Here is a 19290-nt window from a genome sequence, read left to right on the forward strand (position 1 = left end):
GGGGTTTCTGTTCATTCAGCGTTTCAGTAGCACAATCATGTCCAGAACAGCTGGGGTGCGACCTCAGTGGATGAAAGTGAACTTACAGAACTCCTAGGCCATATGGACAAGGGATGATGATGGCAGAGGCCATATTCCCTGTCTCTCTGTTGTGTCCTGAGGGAGGTTGCTGTGCAGTTTGGAAATGCATGAGTGCCCGGTGATGAGTGATCTGTAACCGAGCCGTGTACGGCTCCTGCCTGTTCTCCTTAACTTCGGGGAATTACATGTCAGAAGGTGAATGTGATTTCCTTAAAAGCGCGTGGGTGGGACACGCTGTCAGCGTTCCGGGGTGACACGCAGCGCAATTCCCCGGCCCTTCGCTGGGGAAGGCAGGAGATGCGCAGGAGCTGCGAGATGAGGAGCTGCACCTGCCGAGCCCCGAGGCGCTCCGCTCCCGCCCTGAGCCGGCCCTGCCCGCCGTGTGCGCAGGGGCAGGGCGGGGCCGGGCCGCACCTGGCCGGGGCGGGCGGTGGGCGGGGGTCCCGGGCGGGGGTCCCGGCCCGCCCCCGGGGCCGCCGCGGAAGAGGCGGGCGGCGCCGGCAGCCGCAGCGGAGCGGTGCTGCCGCGGCGAGCGCTCGGTGTGAGTGCGGGGCGAGCAGCCCAGCTCCGGCTGCCGGGGCCGTTCCTGCGGGCCGGGGGCTCGGGCAGGGCGAGCAGCGCTCCTCCGCAGCCCTGCCCCGTGTCCGGCGCTGTGCGCTGCCCTGCGCTCCCCGGCGGGGCTCTGCCGCCTCTGCCCGGCCGCTCCCCGGCTGAGCTCCCTTCCCTCCCTGCCCCGCTGGCTGTGGAGGGGCCTGGGGCTGCTCCGTTACCCTGTGTTTCTCTGGGGAGGGCTGTGGGCGGTGCGAGGAGCGGGGCTGGGTCACGGAGCCGGTGCGCGGCTCTGCCACGGGCTCCCCGCCGTGGGGACCTGCCTTTGGCCGGGGGATTGCTCGATGCACGTCTCCTATATATGTGTGTTAATTTTGGGTATCCATAGGTGTCTAAACAAGTGTCTCAGGACTGTCGAACTCTAAGGTAAGAGCCCCAAGGATGGATTTATAAGTTTTTGGGGCAGGACTTGCATTTCTGTGTTCCTAGTTAGTAGCCTGGGGGTCTCGGGCACTGGACTGTTGTCTTCACACAGAACTTTATACTCAACTGCAAGCAGGCAGACACTGAGCATCAATTTGCCTGCTCAGGGAACAGCAGTCAACAAGCTGAGAAACTGGGAAGGAGTGGCTAAAACCCTGTGTCTGCCTTGTTAGAGGTGGAGTTGTTTGCAGGGAGCACGTGGGCTGCAGTTCTGTCCCTGGCCATCAGTACAAACCCCCAATCCTTGGGTCTGCTCTGGCTGGAGGGAGCCATTACAGAGTTAAAATGGAAGTCTCTGGTGGAGAAGGGCTGTTTACCCTCTGAAAAATTAAACTCCATTTTATTTCTCCTGTGGTTGTGTGTTTTAAAGAGCAAATCTCTATGTGTGTAGTGTGTCCCTCTGCATCCTTCCAGGGTGTGCAAGGGCTGTGAGGTACAGATACTCCAGCTCAACTTTTGCATCAAAATTGTTATGTCCTGGAAAGTTTTGAGATTGCAGCTTCCTTGGGTATTCCTGATCCTAGTGCTGCTGGTGGGAAGGGAAAAGCATTGCTTTGACTTGTGCTGCTGCAGTGGGGTCAGCCCCAGCGTGGGTCTCTGATTGCACAGGCCATCTGAAACCTGTGCCCTGCAGCTGCGGGTCTGTCTCCTTCTGCAGCTGAGCTCTGTGGTTGACCATGAATGCCAGTGGCCCTGGCTATCCCTTAGCCTCTCTCTATGTGGGAGACCTGCACCAAGATGTGACAGAAGCTATGCTCTACGAGAAGTTCTCCCCTGCTGGGCCCATCATGTCCATCCGAGTCTGTCGGGACGTGGCCACGCGCCGGTCGCTGGGCTATGCCTACATAAACTTCCAGCAGCCTGTGGATGGTACGTTCCTTGTAAGCAGCTCTGAGGAGCTGCCTCACAGCAGGGGCTTGGGGGGAGCAGTTGTCTGAGTGGCTGCATTGCTGTTAGGGCTTGGTTCTAACTAATCCCAGTCTGCTTTCTGATGGTGACCCATCCTGCTTCCATCTCATCTGGGCTCTGGTGAGGGGTTGAAGGTGAAGAGTTTCCTCCCTCCTTCTCCATCAGAGAAGGACACCAAAACCCCTTCTGCCCTTCCCCTGGGGTACCCAGCTGCCCACTGGCTCACAGTGTAAAGTGAGGCCAGTCTCCTGGCAAGCATTGCCATGACACAGTATTGTAATTGGAAGGTGTTCCATGCTGAAGTGAGGCTGTAGTGATGGGAAAGTGTTGATTTAGTTGCCCTAGAGACCAAAATCCTTACTGGGTAAATTAGCTGGGCATCTGCCAGGCTGGAGCTTATTGTGAAATGGTTGATCCTTGGGAGTCAGACATGCTTTGGAGAGAAAAAAAGTAATTAGTCTAAGAGTGGTGTGGCTGGAGGGCTGGAGAGGCAGAACTGCCTATCACATTTAGGGTAACAAGCCCCTATCCCCAGTTCCTGTGCCCATCTCAGCTGCTGCAGAATGTGAGGGAGATCTGTCTCTGTTACTCCCCTTTCCTCCCCCTTCCTTGCCAGCTGAGCGAGCCCTGGACACCATGAACTTCGAGGTGATCAAAGGCCGACCCATCCGCATCATGTGGTCCCAACGCGACCCCGGGCTCAGGAAATCAGGGGTTGGAAACGTCTTCATCAAGAACCTGGATGATTCCATTGACAACAAAGCCCTGTATGACACATTCTCTGCCTTTGGAAACATCCTGTCATGCAAGGTGGGTGTGCCCAGGGCCCTGCAGGAGAGGACTTGCTGCAGATCTGCCCTCACTCTTGGAAGCATGCTCCAGCCAGCTGGAATTCCCTTTCTCATTTAATTTCCCACATCATCTCCTTTAAATTTCCAGCTGCTTTGAAGCCAAAAGGCCTGGCTGTGTTTCCCCTCAGAATAGTGGCTTTCCCTCCAGTCCCTGTGCAGAGATGCTATGTGTCATCCTGTCCCAGCTCAGTGCAGACCATGGATCTGGTCCTGGGATTGCCCACCTCCCTGACCTGCTGCCAATATCCCAAAAGAGCTCAGCTGCAGTGGAGCAGGATATCAGGGAGGGAAAACAGGGCTGGGCTTTCCTGTGATGTACTTACGTACAGACATGGAGAAAAACAAAACCAAACATGTTTGTCTCCTTCCTTTGCACCTCATGCTGTTTGTAGGTGGTTTGTGATGAAAATGGATCCCGTGGCTATGGCTTCGTCCACTTTGAGACGCATGAGGCAGCAACTCGGGCCATTGAGACCATGAATGGGATGTTACTCAATGACAGGAAGGTGTAAGTGCCAGAGAAGGGGGTCTAGACTCTGACTTGGCTCTGCTCCTGCCTTGCCTTGGTCCACTATCTGCAGTCAAAGCATGCCCTGCTCAGGCATGCCCTTCCTGCTGCCCTGTGTTCTTCCCTTTTCCATCCCTGCTGGGCATGGCAGCTCTGCTGCTCTCTGGGACAGTGAGTCACTTGTGGTGGGTGCTGGGGGAAGTGTGATAGTGGTTTGGAGCTGCTCCCAGATGGTGGGGAAGGAGTCCAGCCCCAGGCTGGGTTTTATTGCTGAGGTGGTGTAATGAGTGCCCACAAAGTGGAGCTGGTCCCTGATCTTGGCTGTTGCCATCAGATAATCTGGGCAGGAAGAGGTTTTGTTGTTGTTCCTCTCTCTGCATTGCATCACCTCACTCTCTACATCCCACAGAGGCAAGGACTACGCAGAGTGTTTGAGAATGCTTTGGAGGAAGAGAGCTGGCACTTGGTGGTATCCTTTGGGGTCTTCTGTGGTGGTGGCATCCTTTGAAGTCTTTGGATGTGTCCTGGGGTGACAAATCTCTACTTTTGGCAGTGACAATGGGGAGTTCGGGTGTATGTACACCAGAGTGGGTTATGCTGAAGTTGCTGTATGTGAAACTCATGGTGAGTTTCTGGGTGAGCGAAGCATGGCCTGAGGTGATGGGATCTCTCTTGGCCTGTAACTGAGGCAGGTGTGCCTGAGTCCATCTTCCCTCTGCAGGAGACATGCAGGGTTTGAGGCCTGTTCCTTTCTTCCCACAGGTTTGTTGGACACTTCAAATCCCGCAAAGAGCGTGAGGCAGAGGTTGGGGCTAGGGCAATAGAATTCACCAATGTCTACATCAAAAACTTTGGGGATGACATGGATGATGACAGACTGAGGGAAATATTCTCCAGATTTGGTGAGTACAGTTGTTGAAATATCCTTATGTCTGATAAACTGGAGTTGGAGCAACCTAAAAGGAAGTGGGGGGGGTGCTTGGCTGAAATAGCAAGCCCCTTTTCTCAATGAGATATGACTTGTTTAAACAACTCCACAAAAAAAGGACTGCAGTCACTTCATTTGTCAGGATGTCACATGTGCTTTCCTGCTGTGACAGAGGATAACTTGTACTTGGTCTTGAAAAATTTATGTTTTTTTTAAGTTGTCTTGTTACCAGCATACTGTCTGGTTACAGGAACCCTGTGAATAAGAATTGTTGAGTCTGAATGTAAGGAAAACAGGCTTTTCAGTTTAGTCCACTACTGGAGGATGCCCCTTGTGATGGGTTTTGGTGTTGTGCCAATCCATGGGCCATACATGGTCAGTGTCATCCCAAGTAATTTGTGGTTATCCTTCATATGAACCCAATCTACGTGTTCATATGTAAAGGAAATGAGATTTTCTAGCCGAAGGACCTCACTGCACTGGCTGGAGAAGCTGAAGAGCCCAGGGCAATGAGAGCAGCAGCCTGGGTTGGAGGGCTGACCCTCACCAAACCTCACAGCCTCCTGTCCCTGCCTCTTGGGGATCCTGTTGTCTGTCCTCCTGCTGGGCTCTTCCATGCTGCCATGGTTGTCCAGTGTCCTCGCTGGGCTGGTCTCTCATGGTGGTTGTCCAGCACAGTGCTGCACGCTGGCAGTGCTCCCTGAGGGCACCCTCAGACTGTGCTGTCCTTCCCTGCTGCAGGAAAGACCTTGAGTGTCAAGGTCATGATGGACAACAACGGCCGCTCCAAGGGCTTCGGATTCGTCAACTTTGAGAAGCACGAAGAAGCCCAGAAGGCAAGAGGCTCCTCACTGCCCATCTCTCTCCTGAGAGTGCCACCTGGTGATGCTCCCAGCTCTCCTCAGAGGGAACCTCACCAGCTTTGTGCCTGTCTGGGAGCTGGTGCTGGGTACCTGGATGGGCAGGACCTGGCAAGGGGGAGCGGGTCTCTGCTTGTGGGACTGCCCTGGGGTGGTGGGTGAAGAGCAGAGCTGTGGCCTTGGGCTTCCTGCTGAGCTGAGAGCCCTTTCCTGCCCCGGCAGGCGGTGGCTGACATGAACGGGAAGGAGATCAACGGGCGGCTGCTGTACGTGGGCCGCGCCCAGAAGCGGCTGGAGCGCCAGAGCGAGCTCAAGAGGAAATTTGAGCAGATGAAGCAAGAGCGGGTGAACAGGTACCAGGTAAGGGAGAGCAGGGTGCTCCATCCTGCAGGTCTGCACCAGGGATGCTCTCGGCTTGGGGACAGCAGAGAGCTCTCCAGAGCAGATCAGCATCGTGGGTACCTCCTGAAATTAGGGGTCCAGTCACTGCCTGGGAGTGTCCTGGGAAGCAATATCAGGAAAGAGGAGAGAGACTTAAACCTAGGATGATGTTGAGAGGTGAACAAATGGTTCTGCTAATTTCCAGAAATATTAATCTGGAAATGAGACAGCTTCATGAGGTTCAGCAGGTTCCCAGTGATGGTGTGAGTGCCCTCTTCACTCGAGGGTGCTTGCATTTTGAGTGGAGTTTTTGCACAATCCTGGCCCCTCTCCATGTCACTGCTCCTGCAGGGGATGTCTCTTTGGGATGTCCCACTCTCCAGCTGAGCTGCTCATGAGATGTGCATCCAGTGTGACAAACTACTGTAAACTTTGGGATCCCAAGCTGCTTTTTTTTTCACCTTGGTGCAGGGGGTCAACCTGTATGTGAAGAATTTGGATGACGGGATAGACGATGAGAGGCTGAGGAAGGAGTTCTCCCCCTATGGCACCATCACCAGTGCCAAGGTGAGGGACTGGAGCTCCTGTGGTCAGTAAACTGGTGCACTCTGCCCTTGGGGATGGATAGGGGTTATCATCCTGTTGAATTACACTTCCCTGCTGATGGCTTGTGTCTCAAGCCAGGTGTAAGGGACATGCTGCTTCACCTCACATTGCCCTGAGGAGCAAATATTTTGTAGCTTTGTTGAGTTACCCTGATGAGGTGCCAGGTATGGGACCTTAAAGCTGCAACATTCTGAGTATTGCCCAGCTGCTCTGTGACACTGGTACAAATGAAAATGACCCACAATACACTTCTTTTGGGACAGTGGGGTGACAGGCTGGTGTTTGGCCTTTTGGAACACCGTGGTCATGTCGCTCTTTTCACTGGCACTGGTGTCAGGATTCTCTGGAAGGCAACATGTAAGGGATGGTCTGGCATTAAGATCAGCTGCCTATAACCTACCAGGGGCAGATGCTGCCTGGCCCTTGTCAGGGCACAGAGTCCCACTGTTCCCCATCCTTTGCTGGCTCCTGCAGCATTCAGCACCAGAGCATTTCTGACCCATGAGCCCTGTAAGACTGAGGCACATATTCCCCCCCAGATGATCACAAGCTCCTGATCGCAGGCTGGTTCAGACTCTGCCATCTTCATTTTCCAAACCTACTGCCCGAGCAAATCCTGGCCTTCCCCAGAGAAATCTGTTTGTGAGAGAGATGCAGTCCCATCCATCCCACCCTGGGTGTGGGGGCTGAAACGGGGTGCCTGTGGTTGGATCCCACACAACCCCCTCGACACTGTGTTTTGTGGATGCTGCAGTGATCTGTGGACTTAGCTGTCTTGTTCTAATCCTATTTTAGGTGATGACAGAGGGTGGCCGCAGCAAAGGCTTTGGGTTTGTATGTTTTTCCTCCCCAGAAGAGGCTACCAAGGCCGTGACAGAAATGAACGGGCGCATTGTGAGCACAAAGCCTCTCTACGTCGCGCTCGCTCAGAGGAAAGAGGAGCGGAAAGCAATCCTCACCAACCAGTACATGCAGAGATTGGCCACTATGAGGGCCCTGCCTGGCCCTCTCCTGGGCTCTTTCCAGACCCCCTCAGGGTACTTCCTACCCCCCATGCCTCAGGTGAGTCCTGCTCCCCAATGGCAGCCTTGCACAGGGACTCAAGTCTGCCCTGGAGCGGGGTGGCAGTCAGGCTGAGAAGCAGAGTTTGGGTTGTGCAGATCTAGGAACACCCTGTGGGATCTGCCTGGGCTTCCATGTGAGCAGCAGGGTGGGGTGCAGGTGCTCCAGGAAATGGGCTGGGGATTTCATACTTACTGCTGCTCCTCAGAGGAAGGGAAGCAAGGAGGAGTTTGGTGGGAGGGAAGCATGGAGAGCAAGGGAGAAGGGTTACAGATGTGCAGAAGCTCCTGAGGAGGCATGAAGTAGAGCTGCTGGAGAACATGCTGACAGCAGGGCTGGAGGTCGGTCTTTAAAGTGCTCTGGCATCCTGCAGAGCATGGTTCTGGCTTGTCTGTCTGTGTGCAGCAGCCACCAAGTGGCTCTGGGAGTACCAAGAGCCTCTGGGCTAGTTCTGGCTCAGCTCAGCTCCCCAGTCACGTTGGATGTGTTCTTCTTCCCCAGCCACAAACCAGAGCTGCCTTCTACGGCCCCAGCCCCGTTGTCCCAGTCCGCCCTGCCACTCGCTGGAGTGCGCAGCCCTCCCGGCCTCCCTGTGAGTCTGCCCGTCTCTCCCTGGGGGCTCTTGGCATCAGCTGGGCTCAGTCAGGGACTGAGGGTTTTTAAAAGTAGCAGGAAGTGTGTAACCACGGGGATTTATCTTGGAAAAGTGTGTAGGGTCACGGTGATGGGCACTGGGAGGTGAGATGTTGGCAGTGACACCAGAGGTGAGGTGCTCCTGAACTAGCCACAGCCACTCTCCCCACACCTCCTTCCATGCCTTTGCTACCAAGCAGCTTCATCCTGTGTGCTCTGTCTCTGCAGCAGTGTATCCTGAAGCCACCCCCATCCTGAGGGCTGCCGTGCCACCCCGGCGCCTGCTGTCCAACATCAGCACCACCAGGCAGGCCTCCACCCAGGTGCCCCGTGTGCCCCCCCAGGCCCAGAGAGTGGGTGAGTGTGAGAAGAACCCCCATGATAGCAAGCTGGGACATCAGCATGCTGGCAAGTGTGCTTGCTGTGAGCTCAGGTCTCCAGTCAGGATGGACTGGTTTGTGCAATTGCTTGTGGAGGGATGGTGTGATGGAGTTGGAGCAATGTCTGTAGGAACTAAGTATGTAACTTTTGGGGAAAGCTGGGACCTTTTAGGCAATGGGACAGGTTTCTGATGTGCAGATTGGTCTTGTTGGTGGCTGTGCCTTGAATATGATCCTTAAAGCAGATGGTGGTGCAGCCACAGCACCTGGGCTTAGTGCTTGGACAAAGGCAGAGGGTGGGAAAGGATCTTTGGGGTGCAGGAAGGGGATCTTACAGGCTCTGGCTGAACTGCTGCCAATGTCAAGCCTCATGTTAGAGAGGTTTGGAGCTGAGAGTCATATCTTGCTGGCATCCCCAGTGCCTGGCTGTGCTGAGGCCCTGGCTCTTGGGGTGTCTCCTCCACACATGACCATCTGGGGCAGTGACTGCCTACAGCCTTCCCATCTTCATGGGATTTTGCCCAAAGTTATCTTTGTTACTGCTGAAGTGAGCAGTGGGACCAGGAGGGCTGTCTGTGGCTTGTCCCTTCTCCTTTTGTCGTTGTCCTCTCATTTCTCTGCCTTCACCTCCCTTCAGGATGAGCTGGGAGACAAGGGTCTCACAGCCCACCCTCCTCAGTGTTGTTCCCCTTCTCTGGCTGCTGATGCAGATGGGTTTCTGGAGGAGAGATGATGAGGTGTGGCTGCCTTTGCCAGCTCTCCTGCCCTCTGCACAACATCAGACCACCCCACCCCAAGGGCAGCAGTGCCCTACCTGTCATGGGGAACCTGCCTTTGACCTGGGGGCTGCTTTGAGCCCATGGAGGACTTTTCAGGCCCTCCAAACAAGCACACTGTCCTTGTGGCTTCAGCCTCCTTGACACAGGCATGTATTTAAGGACTCCTCCTCACAAATGTTCTTGTCCCCATTGCAGTCAACATCGGGACGCAGACAGTCAGCACCCGGCTGCCCTCCTCATCTGCCCTGCCACGGAGTGCCCAGCAGTACAAGTACTCCTCATCTGCCAGGAACATGCAGCCCATGGGGCACATGCCATCTGTGGTGGCCCCGCAGGTAAGTGCTTGTAGCCACCAAAAAGTGACATTCTGGTCCTGCTCTGGGATAACATGACTGCTGACCCCAGGGACCCCCATGCTCTGTGAATGATGCTGTGGGGCTGTGGATCCAGTAGCCACACAGCTCTAATGCTTGATTCCAGCTTTTCTGGAAGCTGGTGTTTGAATACAAACAGACAATGCATCTTGGAAGGCTGAAATGCCCCGTTGTGGTTGGTATTGAGCACCATTCCTGTAAGTCAGGTAATTCACATCCCTTCCAGCCTTTGATTGCTGTTCTTCCCTGTTTTTCCTCCAGGTGGGAGAACCTGCTGTGCATGTCCAGGGGCAGGAGCCACTGACAGCATCCTTGCTTGCAGCAGCTCCCCCTCAGGAGCAGAAGCAAATGATCGGTGGGTGCCATGGAGCAGGTCCAGCTGCAGGACCCTGGGGGCATATGGGCTTGCATGCTCCAGGGCAAAATTAACTGCTGGGGGAAGCTGTAAGGCTTTGTGGGATTGCTCTGATATTATGCTGCTTTAAAATATAATAATAAATTCAGTCTGTGTTGGAACTGGATGGGAGCAATAAAGCCACTCCCTGTCTGCATGAGCTGCCTGACAGTGAGAGAGTGTCTGGTGAAGCTTTGCAGACGGGCAGAGCTCCATCCAGCCTGCCTGTGCTGCCAGGCCATGCCAGGGCATTTACAATTCCCCTGAGCTCTGAACCATCCTGTACTCCTGGGCACTGCTGAACAGCTTGGTGGCCACAGGGGTTAAGGTCAGCTGTGCCACACAACCCTTGGGTTTCAGGTGTTCTGTGATGGAGCAGGCAGTGCCCTGGTGTGGGACAGCATTGCTTGGCCTGGCAAAGCACAGCAGGTCACAGACCAGCTCTTTCTTCCCAGGGGGAAACTGCTCCTGCACAAACTGGCACTTTCACCTGTGCACAGGTGGGCAGATGTGCACAGCTCCACTGCCCTATGCCCACTGTAGGTGCCTGCTGCTGACTTCACCCAGCAGCTTCCTGTTGTTGAGACATGCTGGAGTAGCTTTGCTTTTGAGCAGTGGTTTTTCCACCACCATCACCACCCTCGTATCCCGTTTTGGTTGAGCAGGCAGGGGGGGACTTGCAGTGGTTTTTAGGATGCTGGGGGGCTTGCAGAGTGCTCATGTCTTCACTGGTGTTTGGAGCAGGAGAACGCCTGTACCCTCTGATCCATGTGCTGCATCCCTCGCTGGCCGGCAAGATCACTGGGATGCTGCTGGAGATTGACAACTCCGAGCTGCTGCTGCTGCTGGAGTCCCCAGACTCCCTGCGCTCCAAGGTAGGACAGACTCAGTGCCCAAACAAATCCCTTTCCAAAGGGCTGCTCACCTGCTGCTGCAAGGAAAGATGACACAGCCCAGGACATTGATCACTGTAGGAAGAGCAAGCAGCTGCTGGTTTTATTTCACGTGAAAAAGGAGCCTCAGGTTGATGTCACCACACCCAGTGCCTGAATGCCTGCCTGCCTTCAGCAAAAGGAGAAGCTGGAAGCAGCTCCCTGAAAGCACAGACCAAGCTTCAGGGTGGTTTGGAGGTGGCTGGGAAGTGAGAGGGGAAAAGCAGGGTGGTATGTCTGCATGGAAGTAGCCAGGAAGATGCTCTTTCTTCAGAATAAAAACTAGACTAACTGCTGCCTCTCTACAGTATTTCTTCATTTTCCTTCTTAATTCTGGTGAATATTGAGCTTTGGTTCCCATTGAAGTAGTTGGAGTAAATTGACTGCATCTTTTTGCTGTTCCTTGGAGACAGGAGCTGCTCTCATTCTTACACTCCTGTTTTTCTGAGGAGCCTGGGCTCTGCTGGGTGGTGTCAGGTAGCTTTACCTGTGAAATCTGACTTGTGTCTAGCAAGTTCTGACTTGATAATAAAGGAGAGTTTCCTCAGAATTTCCCTTGGTAAGAGACAGAAAAGGTCTTTGTGCTGATCAGTCTCCTGCAGAAGCAGCAGGCTTGGATTTTGTAATCAAGTCCTTTACCTTTTGAAAGCGGGTTTGTGTGGAAGCCACATTGGGATCCAAAATACCGAGTTCCTGGTGCAGTGCAGTTGTACACTGCAGCAACTCAGCTTCTCTCCCTTCTCTGTTGTCAGATCGAGGAAGCAGTCACTGTTCTCCAGGCACACCAGAGCACGGAGACACCCCACAAGGGCAGTGCTGGGGCATTCCTGCCCTGACTCCAGGTGGGTGCTGGGAGCCCTGGTGTGCTCCAAGTCTCTGGTTTCTTACTCTGAAATTTGGGGATTGGGTTTCTCATCCAGGCCAAGACAGGTTTAATGAGCACTATCAGTGTCTTTGACTGTAATATTCCATTTCTTGAATTGCATCCTCTATTCTTAGTTGTACCACAGAGACCTGTGGGGGTTCTTTCTATGTTGATGAGGGCAATGACTCTGCTACCAGAAAGGACTATAGGAAATATCCTTGCTTTTCTGTAGGTCTATTGGAGACCAGCACAATCTTTCCTGGGAATTCCCAGTGGGTTTTTTGCAGAACCTTGACAGTACATACCCCTATAAGATATCCTTTGTGTGCTTGATCAGGGAGCTGGCCCTGCTGCTGAGGCTGGGATAGATGCACTAACAAAGCAATTCAGACTGTATGCACCCCTTTTAAGATATTTCAGATGTCTTCTTGAGTTCTGATATTGGTGTAACAGTGTTAATCCAAGTTCAGGTGAATTTCATGTTTTCTAGATGAAATTCTTCCTTTAGCAGTTGACAATTACATATGTGAGTTCTTTGTGTCTTGCAGATTATGGGACTGAGAGCAAGCCCTGAGAATGTTGCTGTTGAAGAACAGGAGCAGCAACCCCACCATGCTGTTGGAATCATGCCCTTACAGTGATCCTGGCTTGTCTTCAAATGCCCCATCCTATTGTTTGTGTGTATTGTAACCCCTGTAGAATTGCTTCCTCCTGCACCTGTAAAAATCTTCACATTAAATCTCTTCTCACCGCTGAAAGCACCTTGTGAGATGTAGTGTGGAACCCAGCCTGGCTCACTTGCCTGGAAAATGATGAGTGCTGATGAATCATCATTTCACTGAATTTATTGGGTTCTGTAGTTTTATTTGTTCATGTAGCTGACACTAATAAAGAACTTCCACCCCCACAAATGGGTTAGTTCCCTTGGCAGGAAGACAGCCAATACTTTGCTTCTCACAGGTGGAAGGATGAGCTCAGGCTGCAGTAATTAGTGATTGAAGTTTGTGATGCTGGTGGGGTGTCAGCCTGGAAAGCTGACAGAAGGGATATACAGCTCTACATTAACAAATTGCCAACCAACAGGCTCCTCTAATCCTTTCTGATTCCCTAGGAGTTTGGATTTAAGCAAAACGGGAGCTATTGCTGCTGTTCCTGTAGTAATGGCCTCGAGTGTCTCCTACTACTCACCACAGGGTCTGTGTGTCTGTGGTGCAAAGGATCAACTTTTTGAGGTATTGTGGAGTAGCTGTAAATAAAAAGCTGTTTCCAATGTATGCCTCTGACCAGAGGTTCCCAGGAGTCCTTGAAGAGCCTGCAAGCCTTCATGACTGCATCATGTCCTACGAGGACACTTCTGGCTTGCAGGGGGAGCTGGGACCTGTTACTGCTGTGTTGTGCTCCCTGTGTTCCTGTCATCACCCTGACCTTAATCCTCTGCTCTTCCTAGTTAGGAAAGGAATTTCAATCCCCAGAGACTCACTCCTCAGTGCTTGAGGCTGGTGATGCACTGACCTCACTTGACTTCTTCCTGGAGCTGGCAGGAGCACACCTCCACCAGTACCACCCACCTTCTTTCTGTGCAGCTCGTGCTGGTTTTGCTGTCTCAATCTTCCTTCTGTGCTGTATCATACTCTCACTTCAGCTCCCTGCTGAGTCACCCCTCCTACCTCTTGTTTTCCTTCCAGCATTTTAATAGAACCACTTACACATTTGCTCCTGCATGGTGTCTGCTCTGCTCCACTGGGGCTTTTCATAATTCCTTTTTCTCACCTTCATTTCACCAGTTAATAATCTGACTTCCTTAAATATTTATTTTCCTCTTAGTGGATCCCTCAGCCTGAACTGTTCACTGTTTAGATATCATCCCCTCAGTGAGACGCATATAAAGGACTTTAATTCACTTAATATACAGAAACCTAATTTGTTATTTATCTGAGTGTCACAGGCTGGAAGCTTTTCTGCTTGGTGTCTGGAGGAAAAACATGTATTTGCATGAGTGTAATGCACATAAGGAGAGCTGGAATGGAGCTGTACAGGTAAACTTCATTCTGCTGTTGTTTAGCTTGGCTGCAGCCATTTTTCAGGTGTAACAGGGCAGTTCAGGTGTGCCTGACACCACCTACACTGCCAGATGGCTGTGCTGGGTGAACCCTCTTTAAAACCAGAGGGAATGTCAAGTGGGGCCCAGGAACACAGAGATATCAGAATAGCCTCTGAAAGGATGTGAACAAGGACAAGGGGTTTTCAAATGATAATCAGAAGAGGTGAAGCCAGCACTTGGATCCCTGATGATACTAGAAATTATTCAGAGGAGTTCCCTGGCTGCAGTCCTTGGTGAACTCTGAGACTCTGGGGAGTTGAGGCAGCAATGCAAATGGCTCTGGAACAGCTGCTGCTTGTGAATGGGGCAGCTGAAGAAGTGTCCCTGGGATAAACCCTCTGTTGCCCTGTGGCCAGCACCACCTTTGCCCACCTGGGCAGTGTCCAGCACAGACAGCAGCACGTCAGCAGGAGCAGGAGGGGAGACAGGAGCAGAAATGACCCTGAGCTTGCAGTGGTGTCTTCTAGACTCCTACTCCCAGTCCTTCTCTGCCTATCTGTGTACTGTTGTGTGCTTCCCCACCCTGAAATCCATCACAGCAGCTGAGAGCTGGGCAAGGGCTAGCTGTGGGATCAATGGAGCTGCCATGCTTAGAAGCAGGAATGGAGTGAATGGAGCAATTTGTGCCCCTCAGGGAGGGCTTGTTCCAAGCCCTGGCACATTACACTTGATGGAGTACAACCCTGGGACCTACAAAAAGCTGTTTAATGTCAGGCTAAGGTAAGAGGTCTTTGTCTTCAATGGTATTAGAGGGATTGCTCTTTATTCAATTGCTCTCAAAATTCAATTCAGCAGGGTACCTGCCTTGAAACACTGCTGGGACTGGCAAGGTGGGAAACAAATATTTTTGAACCCTGACCAAGGGCTAGCTTTTTCTTATTATCTGATCTTATTATTCTGTATTATGAGTTGGATTAGGTCCAGCATTGCCCGGCATCTTACTAGCTGAGGCAGAGTGCAAGGCTGAGCAATGGTTGGAAACCATGATGCAGTGCTGTGCTCTCCTTGGCATGCCTTTCCCAGCCCCAATGTCCCTGGAGCTGTAGGCTTTCTGGTTCTTTGAACTCTAATTTTAATGGCAACTATGAGCTGTGGTCACTGTCTGAAAGAGCAAGGCCCCTGTACAGTGCCTAAAATCCTCTGGGAAAGAGAGGAGACAGTATGAAATGATTAATCAAGCGTTCCCCTTCCCCTGTTCCATCCATCACAAAAAACACAGTCCTAGAATGAAAATAAACATGGCTTTAATGAGAATAGGTTTTAACAGTTCACAAAGTAATTCCAAGTATCTTTTTATCTACTATTTAAAATCAGTGCCAACAATATCAGACCAGGGGAAATTTAAACATGCATTGAAGTAGTAAGCCAGACCTCAGCTGGGGTGTTACTGCATATTTTCCTCCCTGTAACACCCCACAGCAACTGCTCCAAAAGGCACAGAGCTAAAGTGGTTTAAAAAAAGGAAAAAAAAAAAAAAACAGGACAAAACAAACCATTGCAAAATTCCCAAGCACCCAGAATCTGAAAGAACAGTGCACAGTGTAACAAGGCAGGCTTAACTTGCTGCTGTTTTCTTAAATGTGCAGAATAATTAAAGAAAGCTGCTACTGTAAACATCTGCCCAGCCACACTAAGCAGCAGAACCCAGCTGAGGGCCAGCAGGCATGAAGGGGGAGAGGGAACAAGCTTGGCCCTGTGCAAGTAACTGAGCCCCTGTCACATGAAGGGTATGTAGAGCTCTGGCAACTACAGTAGCTCTTGCAGCGACTTTTTCAGTAATAGCAGCACAAATGCAGCAAAACTGTCACCTGAATAAGGACTAAAACCCCTCTGTAGCTCTTCAGACAGGAACAGCCACTTCTGTGCATCTTAGCCAACATGTAAAGAGTCCCTGAGGCCAATAGTTAGAGGCAAGTTGACTTCAACCAGGAAAATTAACCTAAGTGCCTCTTGGGGAGGGGCATTAAAACTGTGCATGATCATAGAGCCAGCTGAATAGAGTTTGATGCAGATTATGTCTTAACAATCACTGTGCTGGTACAGAACCTCTTAGATCTCAGCAGCACTGGAAGAGAGATTTAACACCAATCCCGCATCGACTGGTCCCTGTATCAACAGCAGAAGGGAGAAAGCTTTTCTCTGCAGTGGAAAAGAAAGCTTTCCTTGTTGCTTGGTTACCCTAGGCTCTGTTCAGTTCTTGCAGTAATCTCAGTGCAGCTGTGTTCTTTGGTTCAGTTTTCAACAAGCTCTTGATGTCGGCAATACTTGATTTATAATCCTAGAAAGAGAATATTTTTTAAGGGGTAGTGCATTAAAAAGGCAGTCTAAGGCAGAACTACTACCCAGCAACAGAGGCAAAGACAGCACAGTTAAGCCTGTGCCTCCCTCCCTGTAACTGCTCAGCACTGGCATTGATGTAGCTGTTCTAAAACATGTTCAAACTAGGGCTGAGAAGATAATTTCATCACTCAAGTGCCTTCTGAGTCCAACACCAATGCAATAGGTACTCCAGTACTGACTCCAGCATTCCTCATGAGACAAGAAGATAAAAGCCCAGCACAACACTGGTCTCTGGTCACTGGTCCCTCTCCAGGGACAGGATCTGTGGGCAGAGCCTGAAGATGTGTCAGGGGAGGTTTGGGTATTAGGAAACGGTTCTTCACCCAGAGGATGGGTGGGCAGTGGAACAGGCTCCGCAGGGATGTGGTCACGGTCCCAAGCCTGACAGAGCCCAAGAAGTGTTTGCACAACTCTCGGGCCCAGGGTGTCATTGCTGGGGCTGGTGCTGTGCAGGGTGGGGAGCTGGACTCGAGGGTTCCTGTGGGCCCTTTCCAACTCAGCATTGTCTGTGATTCTCTGAAAAGCAGTTGCCTTCAGCATCTCTAAAACTGGACCTAATTCTGACAAGTTCATGAGATTCAAACAGCAAAGTCTGACTCTCAGTCCTTAAAGGTCTGATGGCAGAGGTTGCCTAACACAGAAACAAACCCTGAAGGGTATCCCTGGCTCTGATCATGCATCAACAGCCATCTAGTCCTAGCCTAAAGCCCTTCAGAAACTCCTGACTTACCTTCAGTTCTTTAAGTGCTTGAGCACGCCTGTATAGTGCCTTGACATTCTTAGGATCCAACTTCAGAGCTTCAGTGCAGTCCTGTGCTGCTTCCTTGTATTGCTTCAGGGTCAGGAAACAGAGAGCTCTGCAACACACACACCTGCTCAGAGACCTTTGGCTGAAAGCAGCATCCACTGCCACAACACACAGAGCAGCTGCCAGTGCAGCACAAAGCTGGGCTCCAAAACCATCCTCGTGTCTTATGCCATCTTAATCTTGAGCTCAGGTTTGTTTCATTTACAGGGAGGAAGAAAAGGAAATGGTTTTTGCAAAGAAATAAAAAGGAAGATGTTTAGAGCAACCTGCCCTAAAGCCAAAGAACCTGCACTTGCACTTTGAGGATGCAGGTTCCTGCCTCTGCCAGTGCAGCCCCTGCTCTGCTTGCTGCAACTGCCTTAGAAGCACTTTGAGTGTTTAAGAACAACAGTCTGCAGTTTGAGGTTTGTAAGAGAGCAGAGACCACTCAACATACTTGAGTCCTGTCAGACAAAGCAGTCAAGGGAGAAATCCCCTGGCAGCCCACAGGGGAGTGTCTCCAAGGGGTTCTGTACTACCTAATCAAAGAATGTATATTACAGGGGAGGCTGCACTTGGGATGAACCTGAGGGGGTAGTTTTGTTTTATTCATTAGTTTGGGAGCAAATATTAAACAGTTCTGCTAGGAAGTACCATGGTGGCTTTTATCTAGGGCCAAGAAATAGTTGGGCAAAGAGCTGAACAGTACCTGTTGGTGTAAGTTGCACATTCCTTGTTGAGCTCTAAACTCTCACTATACTTCTCAACTGCTTTTTTATGGTTTCCTTTCTTTACAAATTCATTTCCTTCTTCCTTAAGCATTCTAGCTCTCTCCATGTCAGCAGCAGTCTTGTCTGGAAATGGTGTGAAAGGATACACAACTCTATAAAACCAACAAGAATATCAAACATCACAGAAAACAAATATCCCCATGCCAGAGGCAAAACACAGAGACATCAAAGAAACCAGAATCAACTGAAAAGGCTCTGGCAGAACCAGGCTTGGGTTTCTCCAGGTCTCAGCCCAGGCTGCAAACACACCAAGCAGGTGTGGCAGCTGTCTTGTTCATCACCCTTGGGAGCTACAGGGCTCTCTGCCCAGCCCCAGGGCTCGTTCCCACCTCGTTCTCCCCGTGGTGCAGTTGCAGGAGGAGTGTTTGCCCCAGGGGCCTGGGCAGCAGGAATGCTCCACCTCGTCTGGGCAGAAACAGGCACTGTGGGGATTGGTGGGAGCTTCTGACGCCAGTTCATGCCATCCTTCTCCAGCAGGGCTTTAGTCATCCTGGAAGAGACAGCTGCCAGTCACCCTGGCTGTTGGCTGGCTGGGCCACGCAGTAGCCAGCCACATCACTTTTAACCTGGCTTGTGTATTTAAGAACAGCATCTGTCTGCTGATTTCTTTACATGCATCTCAGCTAGGTTTATTCTACAGACAGGACATTTGCAAAAAGATTATCTTCACACCAGCAGGGCTAAAAATACAACAGGACATGGGCTGGGGCTGTGACTGCTCAGGTGAGCAAGAGACATGCATTTCACTCCTTGGTCTGGCAAGCAGAGAGCACCAGAAAGAGAACAGGACTATAGCAGCCTGTAAACACAGCAAACATAGAGATGCTTAAAGGATAGGGTATGAACGTCAGTTCATTATTTCCTTTAAACCAGGCACTGGTCAAAGCAAAAACAGTCCCACAGCAATCATTCCCAGACCTCGACCTGAAAGGAGCTATAGGTACCAGCAGGCAGAGAGGGAGCATAGCCAGGCAGCAGGAACGAGCACGGATGGAGCAGCAGCACCCAGCTGCCGTACTCCCGAGCCTTTGGCTGCTCCCTCTGGTCACCGGGCAGCGCTCCTTACCTGTTGACTCCATCGTGTGCCGCCTGGACGGAGCAGTCCACCTGCAGCGCCGTCTTGTAGTCCACATAGGCCAGCGAGTACCTCTCCATCGCCTCGTACGCCGCTGCCCGCCGCAGGAGGGGCTTGATGCCGAACGGGACGAGCTGGAGGGCGCTGCGGCGGAGGGCAGAGCGCCCGCGGCGCCGTCAGCCGGCACGCCCGGGGCCGCCGCTGCTCCGCCCGCCCCGGCCGAGCGGGGAAGCGGCCGAGCGCTCCCTCCGGCTCCCTCCGGCCCCAACGCCGCTCACCTGGTGCAGTCGGCCACGCAGAGGCTGCAGGCACCGTCCTTGAGGTGGCAGGCGGCGCGGTTGGCCAGCAGCACGCTGCGCTCCTCGGCGCCGGCATCCCCTGCGCGGGGCACACGCCGTTCAGGCGGGGTTCGGAGGGCTGCCCCCGCCCGCCCGCCCCGACCCTACCTGCGGCTTCCAGCTGCGCCAGCGCCCGGGAGTACAGCTCGGCGGCCGGGCCGTACTGCCCGCGGCGGAACTCCTCGTTGCCGGCCCGGCGCAGCGCACCGGGGGACGCGGCCATCGCGCCGCCGCCGCGCCCGCGAAGCCGCGCCCCGCCCGCCGCAGCCGGGGCGGGCGCTCC

At 52.5% G+C, this 19290-nt stretch overlaps 2 protein-coding genes across 2 annotated transcripts; one reads left to right on the forward strand and one right to left on the reverse strand.

The window, feature by feature from the left end:
- Positions 1-1790: 1790 nt before the first annotated feature.
- Positions 1791-12442, forward strand: PABPC1L (poly(A) binding protein cytoplasmic 1 like). Its single transcript, XM_077787023.1, has 15 exons — positions 1791-1983; positions 2639-2832; positions 3266-3381; positions 4144-4283; positions 5051-5145; positions 5392-5529; positions 6022-6117; positions 6952-7218; positions 7720-7810; positions 8080-8274; positions 9206-9345; positions 9646-9739; positions 10523-10653; positions 11463-11552; positions 12124-12442. Exons 1-14 carry the CDS (start codon positions 1791-1793, stop codon positions 11544-11546), a joined length of 1974 nt encoding a protein of 657 aa, XP_077643149.1. The 3' UTR covers positions 11547-11552; positions 12124-12442.
- Positions 12443-14898: 2456 nt separating this feature from the next.
- Positions 14899-19237, reverse strand: TOMM34 (translocase of outer mitochondrial membrane 34). Its single transcript, XM_021527912.1, has 7 exons — positions 19116-19237; positions 18948-19047; positions 18661-18813; positions 17924-18084; positions 17513-17657; positions 16747-16873; positions 14899-15954 (listed from the first exon to the last, which is right to left on the reverse strand). The coding sequence occupies exons 1-7, from the start codon at positions 19228-19230 to the stop codon at positions 15856-15858; spliced, it is 900 nt and encodes a 299-aa protein (XP_021383587.1). The 5' UTR covers positions 19231-19237; the 3' UTR covers positions 14899-15855.
- Between the last annotated feature and the right edge of the window lie 53 nt (positions 19238-19290).

Source organism: Lonchura striata, chromosome 17 (genome assembly GCF_046129695.1).
Source record: "Lonchura striata isolate bLonStr1 chromosome 17, bLonStr1.mat, whole genome shotgun sequence".
Classification (NCBI taxonomy): Eukaryota; Metazoa; Chordata; class Aves; order Passeriformes; family Estrildidae; genus Lonchura; species Lonchura striata.